The following is a 17,624-nucleotide window of genomic DNA, read 5'->3' as shown; positions in this document are numbered from 1 at the left end:
CTCCTTTTTGCACCTTTAATACTTTTTCTCTCTCTATTCATATTTGCTGTGTTTCTTCCACTCTTCACTCTGCATTTATAATCTACTTTCCCCTCTTCTTTTCCTTCTTTCTTCTTCCTCCTTACCCAGAGTAACAAACTTTTTCTCCTACATCTATTTATTTATTTTCTCTTTAACTTTTTTATCCTCTTGTTCAACTTTACTGTCATGTCTTCTACCCATCCGTTGTCGGTGATCTCCTGGAATGTCCATGGCCTCACCCATTATATTAAACGAAAGAAGGTTCTTTCTTATTTGCATTCTAAACATGTAGACGTTGCTTTACTACAGGAAACACATTTGGACGATATCGAATCTAATAAACTCAGCAGGGACTGGGTTGGTAAAGTCATTCATAGCAGCGTCTCTAAACTGGACCCCACTAATCCCAACCCTGTTCGTAAATGTGGGGTTGCTATCCTCTTTCGAAAGTCACTTCCTTTTACGATTATCAAGACGTGGACTGACCCGAATGGTCGGTATGTCTTTGTTAAGTTGAAACTTGGAAATTCTTTCATATGTCTTAGCTCTGTCTACGCTCCATTAGGTTCCAAAAAGCAATTTTTCCTTCGACTCAATCGCCTCCTTACAGAAATAAATGCCACCCAATTTCTCATTGGAGGTGACTGGAACTTGGCTCCAGACCCTGCCCTTGACAGAACAGGTTGCCTTGATATCGTCAATGCATCAGATAGAGCCATTTTGCGTGACATTCTTTCTGACACTGGGCTTGTTGATCATTGGAGACTCAGTCACCCTCAAGATAAAGAATATACATTCTTTTCTTCTACTCATGGTACCTTCTCTCGTCTTGATTACTTTCTTCTCTCCCAACATACTGTCCGGCTAGTTACAGAATCGAAAATCCTAGAAGCAGCCATTTCTGATCACTCCCCTATTTTCTTGTCTCTTGATTTAGGTCTCTCCAATCCAGGGCGCAAGTCCTGGCGTCGAAACATTAATAAATATAAAACACTAACAGGTAAACTTCTTTTACAGTCCCACATGCGAGACTACCTTTTGATTAATGAGGACTCAATTTCCTCTAAACGAACGGTATGGGCAGCTGCTAAGGCAACTATCAGAGGCCAACTCATGCGGGACGCTGCTCTATATAATAAGAAAAACGCTGCCAAACAGGCTGATCTGGAAAAAGACATTTGCCGACTTTCTCAATTATATATTTCAAAACCGACCCTTCAAAATCGTAAATTATTAGAGCAGGCACGCATGTCTCTCAACAGCCTTTTTACTTATAAGGCTGAATATTCCTTACAAAAGATGAAAGGGCGTCACTATGAGCAGGGTGAAAAAGCTGGTCGGCTGCTGGCTGCGCAACTACGCCAGAGGGAGGCTGCTATGGCAATTCCCGCAATTAAATCAAGTTCTGGTGATATGCTTACTCGACCGCAAGAAATCGTTGATGAATTTGCTTCCTTTTACAGATCTCTCTATTCACCAAGCACTCACATAGACACTTCAGAGATGTCAAAATTGTTGGATACGATACATCTTCCACGACTCTCTGATGATGGTAGAGCTCTACTTGATGGAGCTATTACGAAGGAGGAAATTTCCTCGGCTATTGCTGCCTTACCCTACCATAAAGCACCAGTCGAGGATGGTTTCCCCCCCGAATTCTTCAAATGGACTGGTCAGAGTATGGTTGATACTCTACATGCCGCATTTGCAGAAGCCACGGAGGAATCTTCTCTTGGTTCTATTTCCAACAAGGCCATCATAGCTGTTTTACCAAAACCTGGTAAAGATCCTTTGCTGTGTGGTAGCTACCGCCCCATATCCCTTTTAAACTCTGATGTTAAGATTCTTGCAAGTATCCTCGCCTCTCGTCTTCGTAAGGTTTTACCTTCTTTAATACATAACTCACAGGTAGGCTTTGTTCCTGTCGTTCATCTCGAAATCATCTACGTACTCTCGCTCATGCTTTATGGTCAGCCAAAAATCTTGCTGACGAAGCCCTACTCCTTTCTCTGGATGCTGAAAAAGCTTTCGACCGTATTGAGTGGGAGTATCTTTTTGCCATAATGCAACGATTTGGTTTGGGTGACCAATTTGTAGCTAAAGTGCGTCTGTTATATGATAGTCTTTCAGCCCAAGTTAACTGTGGCGGTTTTCTTTCTACTCCATTTCCAATCAGACGGGGAACCCATCAAGTTTGTCCTCTTTCCCCTCTTCTTTTTCTTTTGGCAATGGAACCTTTGGCTGCTGCAATCCGTCAGTCACCCGCAGTGGTTGGAGTTCCTCTTCCAATAGGTCATTCAAACATGTATTTATACGCGGATGATATTCTTCTCACACTTGCTGATCTTCCCCGCTCTCTCCCTACTCTCCTTCGTATCATAAATAATTTTTCTTCTTTTTCCGGTTACAGGATTAACTGGGATAAGAGTGAAGCATTGCCCATGTCCATTGGTACTACAAAAGCTGCAATTTCTGGTTTTCCATTTCACTGGCAATCTTCCCGCCTTAAATATTTAGGAGTGTTGATTAACAGAGGTCTGGATAATATAGTTATGGACAATTTAACACCGTTGATTGCACAAATGCAAAGAGATTTCGATAAATGGAAAGTCCTTGGCCTATCTCTTTGGGGGCGGGTTCAGGCGGTTAAGATGGTCACCCTACCCCGATTTCATTATGTTCTAGATATGCTTCCTCTAAACATTCCCCTGACTATTCTTCAGTCCATTGACTCCAAAGTTAAACTTTTTATTGGGGTACGGCCAAACCGCGTCTTACCTTGGCCAAATTAAAATCTCACCAATTGTACGGCGGCTTGGGTCTTCCCTCTATTGAGCATTACTCACTCGCCCTCCATCTTTCACAACTTTCCTTTTTTTTGCCCAAGTCTAAAGACATACCTCAAAGGGTCCCACTCGAACGTCACTTATTATCTTCTAGTCTTGGCTTGTCCCTTTTATATGGTAGGGGTTCCAGTTCTTCTGACCCCAAAAATCCTATCTTATCTGGTATGTATAAATCTTGGCAAAGAGGTCATCGTTTACTTAATTCTAATCTGCGGCTTCATGTTAAAGCTCCTCTATGGTCCAACTCGGCTATTCGTGTTCATGGTCGCATGCTATCATGGCCTCTATGGCAGGAGGCTGGTGTTCACTCTTTGGAACAATTGTTCCATGACAACAATTTTAAATCTTTCTCTCAAATCAGTGACAAATTCCAATTGCCATCCACACACTCTCATCAATATACTCAACTTCAACAAGCCATCACTAAACATTTAGGTTCTCCACCTGAATTGCTGGACACATCTCCTATTCTGTCTTATTTACATTTCTGGGGTAATCTTAAAGGTGTGACTTCTGGTCTTTATAAAACTTTCCTGCATCCTCTTTTCGCAACCTCTTTCGAAAGCTCTTCAATTAAAATGGCAATCTCGCTTATCAGTTACATATTCCATTGCTCAATGGGATCAAATCCTAGAAGGTTTACATAAGGGTGTCCGAAAGGCTCGTCTCAAATTCTGCATTTTCAAAATCATCCATGAATGGCACTGGTCTCCATATAAACTACATCATGCTAAATTGTTAACACACTCTTTGTGCTGGAGATGTTCTGCTTCTGGTTGTGATATTACACACATTATTTGTGAATGCCCCCGTACTAGATCATTTTGGCTTTTTATAAGAAAGACTTTGGCATCTACTATGTCATTACCATTACCCTTTACTTCTGCAAATATTATCTTACATGATTTTCGAGGTCTCCCGACATTATCTAAACCACAGACTTGTCTTCTTCATACTGCTTTGGCTACGGCCAAAATCTGTATATTGCGTCATTGGAAGTCCTCTTTATCTCCTTCTCAGGAAGAATGGCTGGTGGCTATGGTACAAACAGCCTCTTATGAACGTGTAATTTATAATTTGCAAGATCAGGCTACTGTTTTTCTTCAAACATGGTCCCCATTCCTAGAAGCCACGGTGGATGGTGACCCTGTCTCCACTCCTTCCTCTCCAACGTCTGTTATCCCTTCTTAATTATTTTTATTTTGTATTTGTGTACTCTTCCTGAGATTTTTTCTGCTCATTCATTCTTTTCATGTGCCTCGGCCTCATCGCATTTTCTCCTTTCCCTTGTTACTCTGGGTTTTTCTTTTCTGTTCTTTTCTTCTTTTTTCTTTCTTTCTTTTCTTTTTGCTTTTCCTTTCATTCTTTCGCTATCTTCTTTTCTACTATCCTTTACTTCATCATTTACAGAATATTTGCTATTTCTACCTTCCCACATCCATTATATCCTATGTATAATCATATTATTTTCATACCTTTATTATGATTCATTTATCAATATCTTATTTTATTATCCATTTACAAATGTACGTATTTCTGTATTTTCATCTAAAACTTAATAAAAAATTTCAACACAAAAAGAAAGCTGTGTGTGAATTGCGAGGAGTCATCTCTCAGTATGCTTGTGTTGCTTCATCTCATTTTCTGTTGGTTAGATGACATTAATGGTTGGTGGCCATTGTGTCTGAATTTATTGCAATGTAATTGAATTCTCTTGGGTTTGTTCCTTTAAATATAGATTGAAATTACAGCTACTGTGCCAAATTCGGGTATGATACCAATTGGGCGGTAGTACGGTTCAGTAATGGGGCCCACACACTTGCATTTTTCCTACAGTGTTTTTCTTTAGTTTCTTGGTGAAGAGGACGTTTGAGTCTTCCCAGAGTTTTTTTATGGTAACATAGGGACGCTGATTTTAAGAGCGAAATAGATGAGACTTTTGAAAGTAAGGAGGATCTGGTAAAAGGTCTGGTCTTATGTGTCCACTTTGGTTTTCCTTGAAATGCTTTGTAATACCTACATTCCTTTGAAATGCCTATTTGCCCCTTTGCACCCACTATTTGTGACCTACATGGAAATTCGATTAAACTAAAAAAAAAAAAAAAAAATCAGATGGACTGCCTAGTGGGCTAGAATCTGATGACTAGAATGTAGACTTCTTCAGGTCCAGTCACTGCAATTGAAAACTAACCAGACTGAAACAATTGCATACTCTTTCTTGTTGTCAGCAAGAGTGTTGATCACGGCATGGCTTTTCCTTGCTAAAAGACGCTGGACTGTAACCCAATACTACTATAGTACCCACAGACTCAGATTTACAATATTCTTTGATAGTTTTCGGTGTCTACGGCAAAGTCACCTCCATAGAGAGCCATACATTCGGTGGCAGAACGGCTATCCCCGTTCTGCTTTCCCTGAGAAGAGACTGCAGCCACTCTCCTTTTTAAAAGAAAAAGACAACTCTCTGAAATAACCCAACAACCTTTACATACATCTCTTCTGAACAGGAGAAGAAAGTTTATAGCGCTGGTATCTATCGGGACATGAGAAAACTGCACATCCGATGAGGGAGCCCCTATCTTATACATAGTTTTAGTCAGAAAAAGGTATAAAATGCCTCTCTCGGTAATATTTTTTTTTTTTTACACCAGATTCACTTGACTGCAAGGGGGAATTCTTTTCATTTTCAAAGGACGAGTGGCAAAGTGATAATTAATTCCCATGTCTCTGTGCTTTACCTACTTGTGTATAACTCCGAATTAAATTTTGTAAAAAAAAATAAGTGCTGGGGCTCAAAGTTTTATCTTTTTACCAGTGCTGCTGAATGCGGGGTTGACATTTGATCCAGCTACTACCAGACACTCCCTTCCCCTTTATCTGACTATTGCAGGTTCTTTTCACCCCTGCTTTCTTCCTCTTTTCCAGTCTGTCTTTATTTACTTTTTCCTGCCTTTCTCTCTCGTTCAATTCTGTCCCAGTCCCTATAAATTAGTGAATTTGACTAGTACCTGCAGCCTACCGACTAAAATTAAGCTTTGGAAATGAGTCCCGATGACCGTGTGGGCCTTGACTTTGGTTCTCCCAGTCTGTTATTTTTAGGTCGAGCCTGGGCAACACATGTGCTGCTCTGCGAGGCATGCTGTATTGAGGTAGAGACTTGAAGCTCCACCCATGTCCCGCCCATCTTTTCAATTGGCTCCTGTACTGTCCTTTCTAAATCATTGCTGTTCATTCATGAATAGGCTTAGTAGTCCCTCCTTAGTACCTCCTTGTCTGCATTCGTAACCTCTCATGAGGACTGGACTTTTTACTTGTGTTGTTACACGGTCTGCTTCATCTAGGCTGTACGCACTATTTTCTTCAATGATTTGCCCATATTCCACCAACTATGAGCTTTTCTACAAGCAGCACACCGCTCGCTTTTATTTTACTTACTAATTGCGGTCTGCTTTAAGTATAGCGGCCGTGCTTATTTATTTTTTAAATTTGACAGTGTAGTCTGCTTTAATTTTAGTGATCGCACTACAAAACATTTTTTTTCTTTTCTTTTCAGTGAAAGCCCCCATACCATGCTTTCGCTTACATAGTGGCCTCACCCCTTTCTTTAGATGCTGCTGTTGTATTCAGGTTACAGCAAGCTGTGTCTAAACAAAGGAGCGTAGACCCCATTAAAGTGAAAGCCTGGCATGGGTCAATTTTACCCCCCACTCCCCCAATGTTTATGTGAACAAATGTTTTTTGTGTGTAAAAACACCCCATGACGTGCTTTTACTTATGGTGGCCACACCCCTTTCTTTAGACGTAGCTCACTGTAACCTGAATACGGCAAGCAGCGTCTAAAGAAAGGGCCGTGGCCAGTATAAAAGTGGTCTCACATTTGCACGAGTTTGAGCTATTGGTATTAGAAATGACAATGCCTTTTTATATATGTGTTGGTTTTGAAAACACATAAATAAAAGGCATTCTCACTAAAAATGCCAATAGCGGACTTAAGAGGGGAGGAGCTTGGCGGGCATCCGAGATGGCCGCGTGAGCACAGCGCTCCCCGGACCCCCGCCACTCCCGGCATGATATCCTGAACTTATCCTGACTTTTTACGAGGATTTGTAAAGAGGACACTGGGCTGATTGCCCTGGACTTTTTGGAATTCGATTTGGACCCGGGGTTCCGGAGTTACGTCTGTTCGAACTTTCGGGCTCCACTCTCGAGGTACGCCCGGGACTGGGTGAGGCTCAGTGGCCGTCTTGAAGTTGAACAACAACGGCAGGGGGATTCGACCTGTGGGTCCCCCTCCTAAGTTTCGGTTTCGTTTCTGCCTCAGACTGAGACATCTGGCAGAGGAGCCTGGCCTGGGCTGCGGTCGGGGCACGGAACGGCTGTCGGGCCTTTGGCTAGCTTATTCTCCTATCTGTTGGCCCTTCTACTAGTGGTGTCCTAGCTGCGGTCCTTTGGTCCCGAGGCCCTACTTTCCTGTGGCCATTCCATCCAGCCTGGTTTATCTCCTGGTGACGCAGTTCTGATATGGCGGGCAGAGGGGACGGAGAGACTCGAAAGACCAAGACGCCCCTGCGTGGGGGCCCGGTTCAGTCTAACGTGATGGACCGCTACACCCATTCCAAGGGGTCCCCCGGAGCCGCCCTGCCCGGAGCCAGTAATGCTGATCTCACTGTGGACGCGTCAACGGAGCCTTCTTTGCAGGACATCATGGGCGCCATTTCTGCTATGAAGGAGACGATAGGCCAGCAATACGAAGCTTTGGCCCACAAAATCGACACCGTGGCCATTGATGTCAACTTGATTCGTGCTGACCTGTCGAAAACCAATGAGAAGGTGAAGTCACTGGATCTTTAGTCATCCAGTCTCACGGAGGACGTTTCGGAGATACAGACGGAGGTCGGCAACCTTCGCAGGGTGAACGACTTCATGACCCGGCGCTTGGAGGACTTTGAGAACAGGGCACGTCGCTGTAATGTACGCGTGGTCGGAGTTCCGGAGAACCCAGAACCTCACTCTGTTGATCTCCTTGTTGAGGACTTGATCCAGAACCACCTCTCTCCGTCTGGTCTGACGAAGTTTTTCGCTGTGGAACGTGCCCATCGTGTTCCGGGGGGCAAGGGTAAACCAGGCGCCCCGCCGAGGCCTATTGTTGCGAAACTCTTCCATTATAGGGATCGGGACGCTATCCTGCAAGCATCGCGTGTGAAGGGCCCGGTGGCCTTTGAGAACGCCACGGTGAACTTCTATCCGGACTTTTCTCAACAGGTCCAGAGACAGCGTATGGGCTTCCGTGATGTCAAGAAACGTCTCCGAGACGTGGGGCTTCGCTACGCCATGCTTTTTCCGACCAGGCTGCGCGTTGAGTACAACGACCGAACCTTCTTCTTTGATCGGCCTGATTCTGTAAATGACTGGATGGACTCTCTGCCTGATCGATCTCCTGAGACTGAGTCCGCCGCCCACCCGGGTGGTGCTGAGGGTGGTGTGGAAAGCTGAACAATCCGCCTACGCCTGGGCCCTCTAATAGAGTAAACTCCTCAGGGATTTAATGCCTCAGTGCCTCTGCTGTTTGTGTATTCTCCTCATTATCTGTCTTACTCGGGGTGGCGGGTGGGCCGGAGCCTTTCCTCCTCCGGGGTTCTTTTTGTAGAATGGGGGTTTTTGGGCGACAGGCACACGGCATGTTGGGGTGGCTATTTAGCATTTTGCAGGGGTGCAGGGTGGGGGGTGTTTTCTTGATTGTTGGGGGGTGGGTGGTTGGGATGTTCGATGTTTTTGTGTTATGTTTTCAAGGCGAATCAATCTGGCTTCTGCTCCTTTTTATGTCATGCTCATTGCGGGGGGGTTTCGGGGTTGCTGTGTGGGATGGGGGGTAGCGGGTTGAGGCTTGTTTCGTGGAATGTTAATGGTCTGGGAGATCGCATTAAGCGGAGTGTGGTGTTAAAATGTCTACGCCGTTTATCTCCCGATATTGTTTTCTTGCAGGAAACTCATTTGGTGGGCAATACTTGTCGTGCGATGAATAGGTGGGGGTATCGCCTTGCTGCACATTCGGGGTTTACCACGGGTTCCAGGGGGGTGGGTATCCTTGTTCGGGCTTCCCTCCCCCTAGCTATTGATGATGTGATCCTTGATGATCGGGGGCGTTATGCTGTCCTCGTGGGTCGCTATGAAGGTCGTACCCTCTCCTTGTTTACTGTGTATGTGCCCCCCGGCCTAAAGACTTCTACCTTTGCCGATTTGGGCCGTGTGTTGTTGGACCTTCCTGATAGTACTCTTTTTCTTGCAGGCGATTTTAATTCTGTGATCTCCGGTCTACAAGATCGCTACCCCCCTAGGGATACTCCTTTGGCCCAACAGTGGTTAGGTGGGTTTTTGGATACGTTTGGTTTGGTGGATTGCTGGAGGCTCCTGCATCCTACCCAGCTTCAATACACTTTCCATTCGGGGGCCCACGGGAGTCTGTCTAGACTGGATTATTTCCTGATGCCCGCGGCGCAGACGCCGGCGGTGCGTGAGATCAGACACCTCCCCCGGGGCATCTCCGATCATTCTCCGCTCTGGCTTTGTTTTGAGTTAGGAGTGGAGGCGGTGGGCCGAGTGGCTCCAATTAACCCCTGGTATATTGCCTCCCCTGAGATCCGAACCCTTTTGACTAAGTCTTTAGATGCTTACTTTTTGGACAACGAGGGGTCGGTTTCCTCGGCGGTATCCCTGTGGGAGGCCTTTAAAACAGTGATTCGTGGGCAGGCCCTTTCTCTAATTGCTGAATCCAAGAAGGCTAGAAATCGGGAGGTGGTGGAACTTGAGATAGAGATTGCTGAGAGGGAGACCGACTTAGAGTCTGAGATCACCTCTGCTAAACTCCACGCCCTGGGTCTGAAACAATTTGCTTATAAATCCTTGGTCACAGATGCGGCTAGACTGATGTTCCGGGAACAGCAGGGTCGTCTGTATGATGTGGGGGACAAAGCGGGTAAATTGTTGGCATGGTTGGATAAGAAAGAGAGAGCGAATCGTGTGGTGCCTGTGGTACAGTCGTCGAATGGTGTCGGAGTGACAGACCCGGTTGGAATAGTTGAATGTTTTGCTGAGTATTTTCGTGTGGTGTATACCCCTGTGTCTGGACGAGATGTGGCTGACTCTCGCCTTTTGTTGCGCGATATAGCTTTGCCCAGTGTTTCCGATCTGGACCGTGTCTCGTTGGAGTCCCCTTTTACTACGGATGAAATAGCGACTGCCATTCGTTCGCTCCGTTCGGGCAAGGCATTGGGCCCGAATGGGTTGCCAATTGAGCTGTACAAGCTACGCCCTGATAAGGTAGCGCCCTATCTTCGTGCCATGTTTTTGGAGTCCCGGGAGCGGGGTATTCTCCCGTATGACCAGCGTCTTGCCACGATAGTCGTAATTCCCAAGGACGGGAAACCGCGGGACCTTTGTTCGTCTTATAGGCCCATTTCCCTGTTAAATGTTGAGCCTAAGGTCCTGGCTAAGCTCCTGGCAACCCGCCTGCTGACGGTCATTAGCGACTTGGTTCATCCGGATCAGTCCGGATTTATCCCGCATCGCAACACGGCTCTTAACCTACGTCGTCTTCACGGCGCTGTTGCGAGGGCGGGGCTTCTGACGGAGCCGGCCATTTTGGCCTCGTTAGACGCCTCGATGGCTTTTGACACGGTTGAGTGGCCCTATCTTTGGGCAGCTCTCGAAAAATTTGGTTTTGGACCTGAATTTATTGGATGGGTGAAGTTGTTGTATGTGGAACCCTTAGCGCAAGTGGTGGTGAACGGTAGAGTTTCTGTCCCCTTTAGCCTTGGTAGAGGGACCCGTCAGGGTTGCCCCCTGTCTCCATTGCTTTTCGCACTGGCCTTGGAACCGTTAGCTGCGTGGCTTTGATGGGAACCCTCTCTCAAAGGGATCCGTTGGTCACCGGACTTTGAAGACCGCGTCTCTCTTTACGCGGACGACATTCTTCTTTATTTGACATCCCCGCGTAAATCTTTGAACGTCTTATTTGATGTTCTTACTTCGTTCGGTGCTAACTCGGGCCTTGTTATTAATTGGGCTAAGTCCTGTGTGTATGTTCTCTCGGGTGTTTTGCCCTCATTGCCGGCCAGATTCCCTATCCAGGTGGTACAGTCTGGCTTCAAGTATTTAGGGATTTTTATTACCCGAGATTCCTCCCTCCGGTTTGAGCGTAATCTCCTCCCCCCGCTTCTTAGATTGCGACTGGATGTGGCCCGTTGGCGTAAGCTGCCCCTGTCTCCTCTGGGTAGGGCTGCTCTTTTTAAAATGATGTCTTTGCCGCGGTTCCTCTACGCCCTTCAGAACTCTTTTGACGATGTTCCTGCTACTTATTTCAGAGAAATCGAGAGTCTGCAAAGACAATTGATTTGGGATGGGCGTCCACGTATAGCCCTTGCGAAACTTACTATCCCTTGGTACGACGGGGGCATGGCACTCCCCGACATCAAGAGGTACTACTGGGCAGCCCAGCTATCGGCCATTAACCATGCGATGTACTCGCCGGGTCGCGATCCGGCGTTTGAGATGGATAAGCTCCAGTTGCCGGGAGGGGACTTTAATAGAGCGCTATACTCCAGATCGGCCGGGCGCCATCTTGTGGGCCCGACCAGGGCAGCGGTCACCGTGTGGCGCGCAGCGAATGTGAGTTTGGGATGGGAGAATCGGCTGACGCTGGCGACTCCGCTTTATGCTTCTGAACGCTTGGGATGTCTCTGGTCTTCTAAGGGCTTTGACCGCTGGGATGTGATTGGGATTTGTAGAGTGGGTGACGTTTGTGTGAATGGTCGCGTGAAGTCATTCCAGGCCCTTAAGGCAGAATACGACTTGAGTGATAGAGAGTTTTTCCGGTATCTGCAAGTCCGACATGCATTGGCCTCGGTTCTGACTCCTGATGTGGCCCTGCCCGAGTCTTCCCCCCTTGAAGATCGTATACTAGATGGACACTTGCCCGACAGCACCATCTCTCTCATCTACAAGAAGCTGATTCATAATCGCGCTGATTTGTTGGTCCGACTCCGAGAGATGTGGGTAGGTGATGGATTGGAATTAGATGACGAGGACTGGCAGTCGGCACTCTCCTCCCCGAAGGAGGTCGCCATTCCCGCCCGTCTTCGTTTGGTGCAACTTAAGATCCTCCACCGGGTGTATGTGACTGGTCCGCGTCTGGTCGTGATGGGTTTTTCCCCGGATGGCTTGTGTAAGCGTGGCTGTGGGATGAGCGCTACCTTTATGCACATACTTTGGGAGTGTCCTGTGGTGGCAGCTTATTGGGGGTGGATGTGCTTGAGTTGATGACTGTGGTGACTGGTGTTGACCTGCGGCCTGAGGCCCGTCGATGTCTGCTGAATGTATGGGAACCCTCCGATTATTCTGTGGCCCAGACTAGATGGGCGACCCTGGGTTACATGGTCGCGAAGCGTGACATTGCGCAACTCTGGGGCTCATCCCGGCCTCCTGATGTTTCAGTGTGGGAGGACAACATGGACTGGTCCATGTTCCGTGAGAAGACAGTCTACGTGGCTAGGGGCAGGCCGGGGGCGTGGACGAAAATTTGGGGTCAATGGAATGCATACCGTGGAGAAATTTGTACCCCTCCCATGGTTGCCACCTCCGATGTTACCCTGTCTCCCTAGGCTGACGTTCCCGAAATTTTTCGCTCTGTTCTAGGATTTTCCTGTCCTCCCTGCTTCCCCCCCCCTCACGGCCTTCCCGACTCTCATTGATGTGTTTTTGTTCTCCTGTTTCGTGACCTCCCCCTCTGCTATTTGGGCTGACTCGATTATTGCACTCGCCTTATGTTTGTGTTGGTTATTTTTATGTTTTATATAGAAAATTGTTGTATCCTGTTCTATGTCTGTAGCAATTTCGTTCTACGATTTGGCCTGACCTAGGAAAAGATTGTTTCTTTCATGTGTCGTACTATGCGACTTAGCGGCCAGCCCGTGTGGTTGTGGGCCCATCTCTGTAATTTTATGTGATTACTCAATAAAAGTTTTTAACCAAAAAAAAAATAAAAAAATGCCAATAGCGTAAAACTCTCGCAAATGCGAGACCATTTACATTGCAAATGCTTGTTAAAAGTAAGCAGCAGGCTCATGGTCCCCATTAAGTGGGACATAAATCCGTGAATACAGATGCTGAATCATAGAAGTTTTGCATTGGGGTGTTATCTGGGCTCCTGTAGCTCTCCCTCTTTCCAGGCTTTTGTAGTTCTCTGTGGGTTCCGTGATACTGCTGCTTACTTTTTTAAATGATAGGCCATTTTTAGAAGAAAAAAAACACATTTTTTATTCAAAGCACTTTTTTCCTATTTTTGGCAAAAAACTCAAAATATTGCTATATTGTGGCTATTTTCTTGGTCTCCTCCAGGGGAATCCACAAACCCTGGGTACCTTTAGAATCCCCAGGATGTTTGAAAAAAAAGCACTCGAATTTGGCATGCATACCTTAAGTGGACAAAAAAGTGGGACAAAGGAAGAAAGCAGGAGTGAAAAGAACCTGAAAATGTGAGATAAAGGGGAGGTAGTGTCTGGTGGCAGCTGGATCAAATGTCAACCCCGCACTGGTAAAAAAATAAAACTGTATACTTTTTTCTACTGGCTATATATAATTCACGGTGAAATACTTCTGAGGGGTTTTACATGATAGTTTGGCAACGCTAACCATCTGTTTGTGTCAGTGGCCGCTTGATAACAAAGTACCCTCGTTTCACAACCGTTTGGACTTCGGAACCATTTCTTCCTAAATAGTTGTTTTGATAATGCGTTCTGTGGTATTTTTTCCAGAATTTTGTCAAAAACTTGTGTAAAATGTTTGAGAAGTTTAACTTTTTTTTAGCAATGTTATGTCATTTAACCAAAACGTAAAAATAAAATAATATATGTTTCCTTTACCAGGGGACCAAATCCGAGCAAAGTGCTACAACAGCTTTTGGCGCTGCAACCCGAACAGCAACTGAATATTTTCAAAACCTTTAAAGCGCACCTGCTAGAAAAGGGGATCCTTCCTGCTGTGATGCCACAGTAGGACTCTGTGGCGACTCTCCAATAAAAGCACTGACGTAGATTGTGAAACTGGGCCGATCTAGCAGCAGTTTTGCACGCACACAAGGCTTCTTTTACTGCAACGACGTTCCCCTCCCGGAATAACTGTGAATGCTCTTCCTGAGATGCAGACTGTTGTGTGCTAGGGCCATCAGATCACTTTCAAGTACACATTTGTTTTAATTTGTAAGCCGTTGTTATTAAGTTTTCTTTCACAATCTCCAACTTACTTTTTCCTGCAAGAAACTTCGACATAAGCTGTACATATTCTGTTATTTGTGGTTTCATACACTGTATGAACATTTAGCGTGGCGAGAGGGTGGGGCTAATAATGGAATTACATTGGCTTGGCCCATGTAGCCATTTTACTATGCTGGACAGTGCTATCGTTTTCTATGCAATGTTTTCACGCAATGTATTTTAATAATTTTATATCGATTTGAATTAAAATTATTACAGATAGTATGTGATCTGTTAATTATGTTTTTATTGGAAATTTATGGATGAAATATAATTTAAAATAGTATGCGGTTTTAGACAATACTGCCTTTAACAGTGCTGTTGATAATGTCCTAGACATTTGATTCTATTTTTTTTTTTGCAGAATTTTACAAACTTAACACAGTTGTCCAAACGAGAATCCATCACTCTGATGAGGACGACAATTGTATTTTGTATCTTTTTAGCAATAAGACTAAAGATGGAACTTAAAAGGGCACAGCACACTAGCATACAAGCAGTGGGGTCATCTCACTCTAGTGTGGATGGTATGGGGGTTACTTAGATTTCAGGGAACGTGGGGGCTCTACAATTCTGAGTTTCTTTTGTGATCCTACATGCCTTATAAAAGGTAGTTCGTATGTTAACAAATACTTTAAGTCGCCATCTGTAATGTAGCGATAATAGTTGAAAATCGATCTGCGTGAGTGGTTGCTTACCCGCCTTAACCCAGAATGTGTTTGAGGAGCCACTCCCATAATGAATTGTAGACCAGTTACAGTTTGTAATGCGATGCACCACATTCCTTCATTTTAATCAAAAATGCCATTAACCACCTGTTCTTCGTTTGTGGTTAAGTTATACAGCACAACCAAGACAGTGATTTGAATGTACACTCTTCTAAAGCACAAACTCTAGTGGTTCTTTTACCGGCATACCCCAAAATTATCTTTGCCTTACTGGCTATCATATCTTGATATACTTCCAGCTAAGCAATGTAAATTGTCTAATGATGACTGTTGATGCACTAAGAGCTATATTTATTTTTCCTGCATACGGTTTAAGCAAGTTGGTGAAACCGAACTTTGCTGGCAGACACTTCTCTTGAAACACTTGGGCAATAAATAGGAATCTTTTTAGTAAGTTTTATGCCTTGAGTTGTATATTTATTTACCTTGTGTTTATGTCAGAGTAGAATCTGAGAAAGCATATGCTATATTTTTTGGTCTCAAAATGAAGAGTTCAGTTTGGGCCTGCCACTTTGTACATAATCTGTAAAATGACTGAATGCACTATACTGTATAAAGGGATAAAACTGTACATGTGTCATAGAAATGCAATAAATATATAGCACAACAGTGTTTTAAATATAGGTTTGCACGCCCAGGAATTGTTTTGCTTTCCAGGCAAAACATTTTCTGCTGTGAAGTACAGTTGTTAGAACTATAAAGTGTAAGTAGTACATGGAAGCTCATTGCTATATATGACGGTTTAGAGTGTTTAATTAGCAGCAAAACAATAAATTGTTTTGGTTTTTCTCAAAATAAAAATGTAATTTTGTATGTTCTTTTGTTACTTGCTTTTATGTGCCTAAAAGAAACATAATTTGGTGAAAAACGCCATGCACAGCACTTGCAGATTGAAAGCTGATAAGTATTTCCACATTATGCAACCATAGCGTACATAAGAATATATGTGAATATATGTGATTACTCCAAAAACTAACTTGGCAGGGGTTGCAGTGGAACGTCCACAGCCTCACCTTTGCACTCCCCTGTCACGTAGATACCTGCGTGAAAGGGTACCGTATTTACAAAGAGGTGTAAAGCCATGCAAAGTAGCTTAACACCGCTTTGTAAATATGGTGCAGGGCATTCTGCCACCGGAATGTTAAAAAATGACAAGTTCCAGTTGTGCAAGCACCTTGTAAACATGCCCCTAAGTTTCTTTGGGAAAATGAGGGATCTACACACATACATATACATATATACATGTGTGTGTGTATATATATATATAACACACAAACTCTACTGCGCTTGAAAGAGAGAAGGACTCGCACTCAGGATAACAAGAGTTTATTTCGGCAAGGTAACGCGTTTCGACAGCAAGCTGTCTTGATCACACAGGATATATATATATATCTCGATAAGGTCCAAATCCCAGTTGGGATGGAGGCGGCACACCAATTCAACCACTGGTAAATTTATTAGAGCAAGAACAACGCGTTTCAACCGGAACGGCCTTTGTCGAGTTTACCAAACACTCGTCATGGACACTATTAAATGCAGCATACGCAAACAATGAAAATGGAAAAAATCATATGATATACAATGCGTATTGGTAAACACAAAGCATGAATTAATATACGTGTGAGCCTTAAAATTGTTATTGTGGGAATTTAAACATTCAGTGAATAACAGGCCAGATCGGCATATAACTGCATGAAAAAAGGACCTCAGATCATACTATCAAGATAGTACTGATTTCCTTAAAAGCATCCATGAAATCGATTGGGAAAATAATTACCTATTGATAACATTGGACGTTTGTTCACTCTATACCTGTATCAGTCAGAATCAAGGGGTGGAGGCCTGCCTATACTATCTAGGGAGAAGGCCAATTAACTTGTTTGTTCACACTGTAATGTTGAAACTGATGATGACATATTGTTTGAATTAAATTATTTTCCTGTTTGACAAGATGTTATATTGTCAAAAGTCAGGCTCTGCCATGGGCAGCTGTTTTGCCCACAGCCTGGCGAACTTGTTCCTGGGCTGGTGGGAGGAGGACTTGATATGGACGGATGCTGATGTTGACTTTACCAATCACATCATTATGGTTAAGATATATTGACGACCTCTTTATCATCAGGGATTGCGAGAAAGAAGAGGCCTTGAGGTTTATTGAGTCTTTGTCATGCAACAATCCTTATCTCAGTTTCACACATAAAATAAGTCAAACTACATGTGATTTCTTAGACATACGTGTTAGAGTGCAGGATAACAAACTCATAACCAACTTATTCAGGAAAGAAACTGCTGGTAACAACAATGTACACGCATGTAGTCCTCATCCCACTTCTCTCCTCAACAGTATCCCTTATGGCAAGCTCCTGCGGACTCACAGGAATTGTAGCACTGACTGTGGGTACAGTGAAGAACGTGATACAATGTTAAAAAGGTTTGGAGGAAGGGGATACTCTGATAAAATCCTGTCACAGGCAACAATCAAATTGAAAGATGTTAAACATGAAGAGGTGTTGTTCAACAAGGGTAGAACACCCCCCCCAAAGAAAAGCGTACCCAATGTACGAGAATGATCATGGCTTACAGTAATCAATCAGGCAAAGTTAAATCGGTCTTGAGAAAACATTGGGGTCTTATACAGGCTGACCCCATTATTGGAAAATGTACGGGCAATTGCCCTACTGTAACGTACAGGAGACCCAGTTCACTTCGGGACAAGTTAGTAA

The 17,624-nt window shown here is 44.4% G+C and overlaps 1 protein-coding gene across 1 annotated transcript in view; it reads left to right on the top strand.

Moving 5' to 3' along the window:
• The window catches only part of CDS1 (CDP-diacylglycerol synthase 1), a 762,211-nt gene extending 746,500 nt beyond the window's left edge, over nt 1-15,711 (top strand). Inside the window, exon 13 of the mRNA XM_078676295.1 lies at nt 13,787-15,711. Within this exon, the coding sequence (XP_078532421.1) occupies nt 13,787-13,916 (130 nt within the window). The 3' untranslated portion in view covers nt 13,917-15,711. The remainder of the gene's footprint in view (nt 1-13,786) is intronic.
• The last annotated feature ends 1,913 nt before the right edge of the window (nt 15,712-17,624 follow it).

The sequence above is a fragment of the Lissotriton helveticus genome, chromosome 2_1 (genome assembly GCF_964261635.1).
Source record: "Lissotriton helveticus chromosome 2_1, aLisHel1.1, whole genome shotgun sequence".
NCBI classification, from domain to species: Eukaryota; Metazoa; Chordata; class Amphibia; order Caudata; family Salamandridae; genus Lissotriton; species Lissotriton helveticus.
This window is presented reverse-complemented; position numbering and strand designations above follow the sequence as displayed.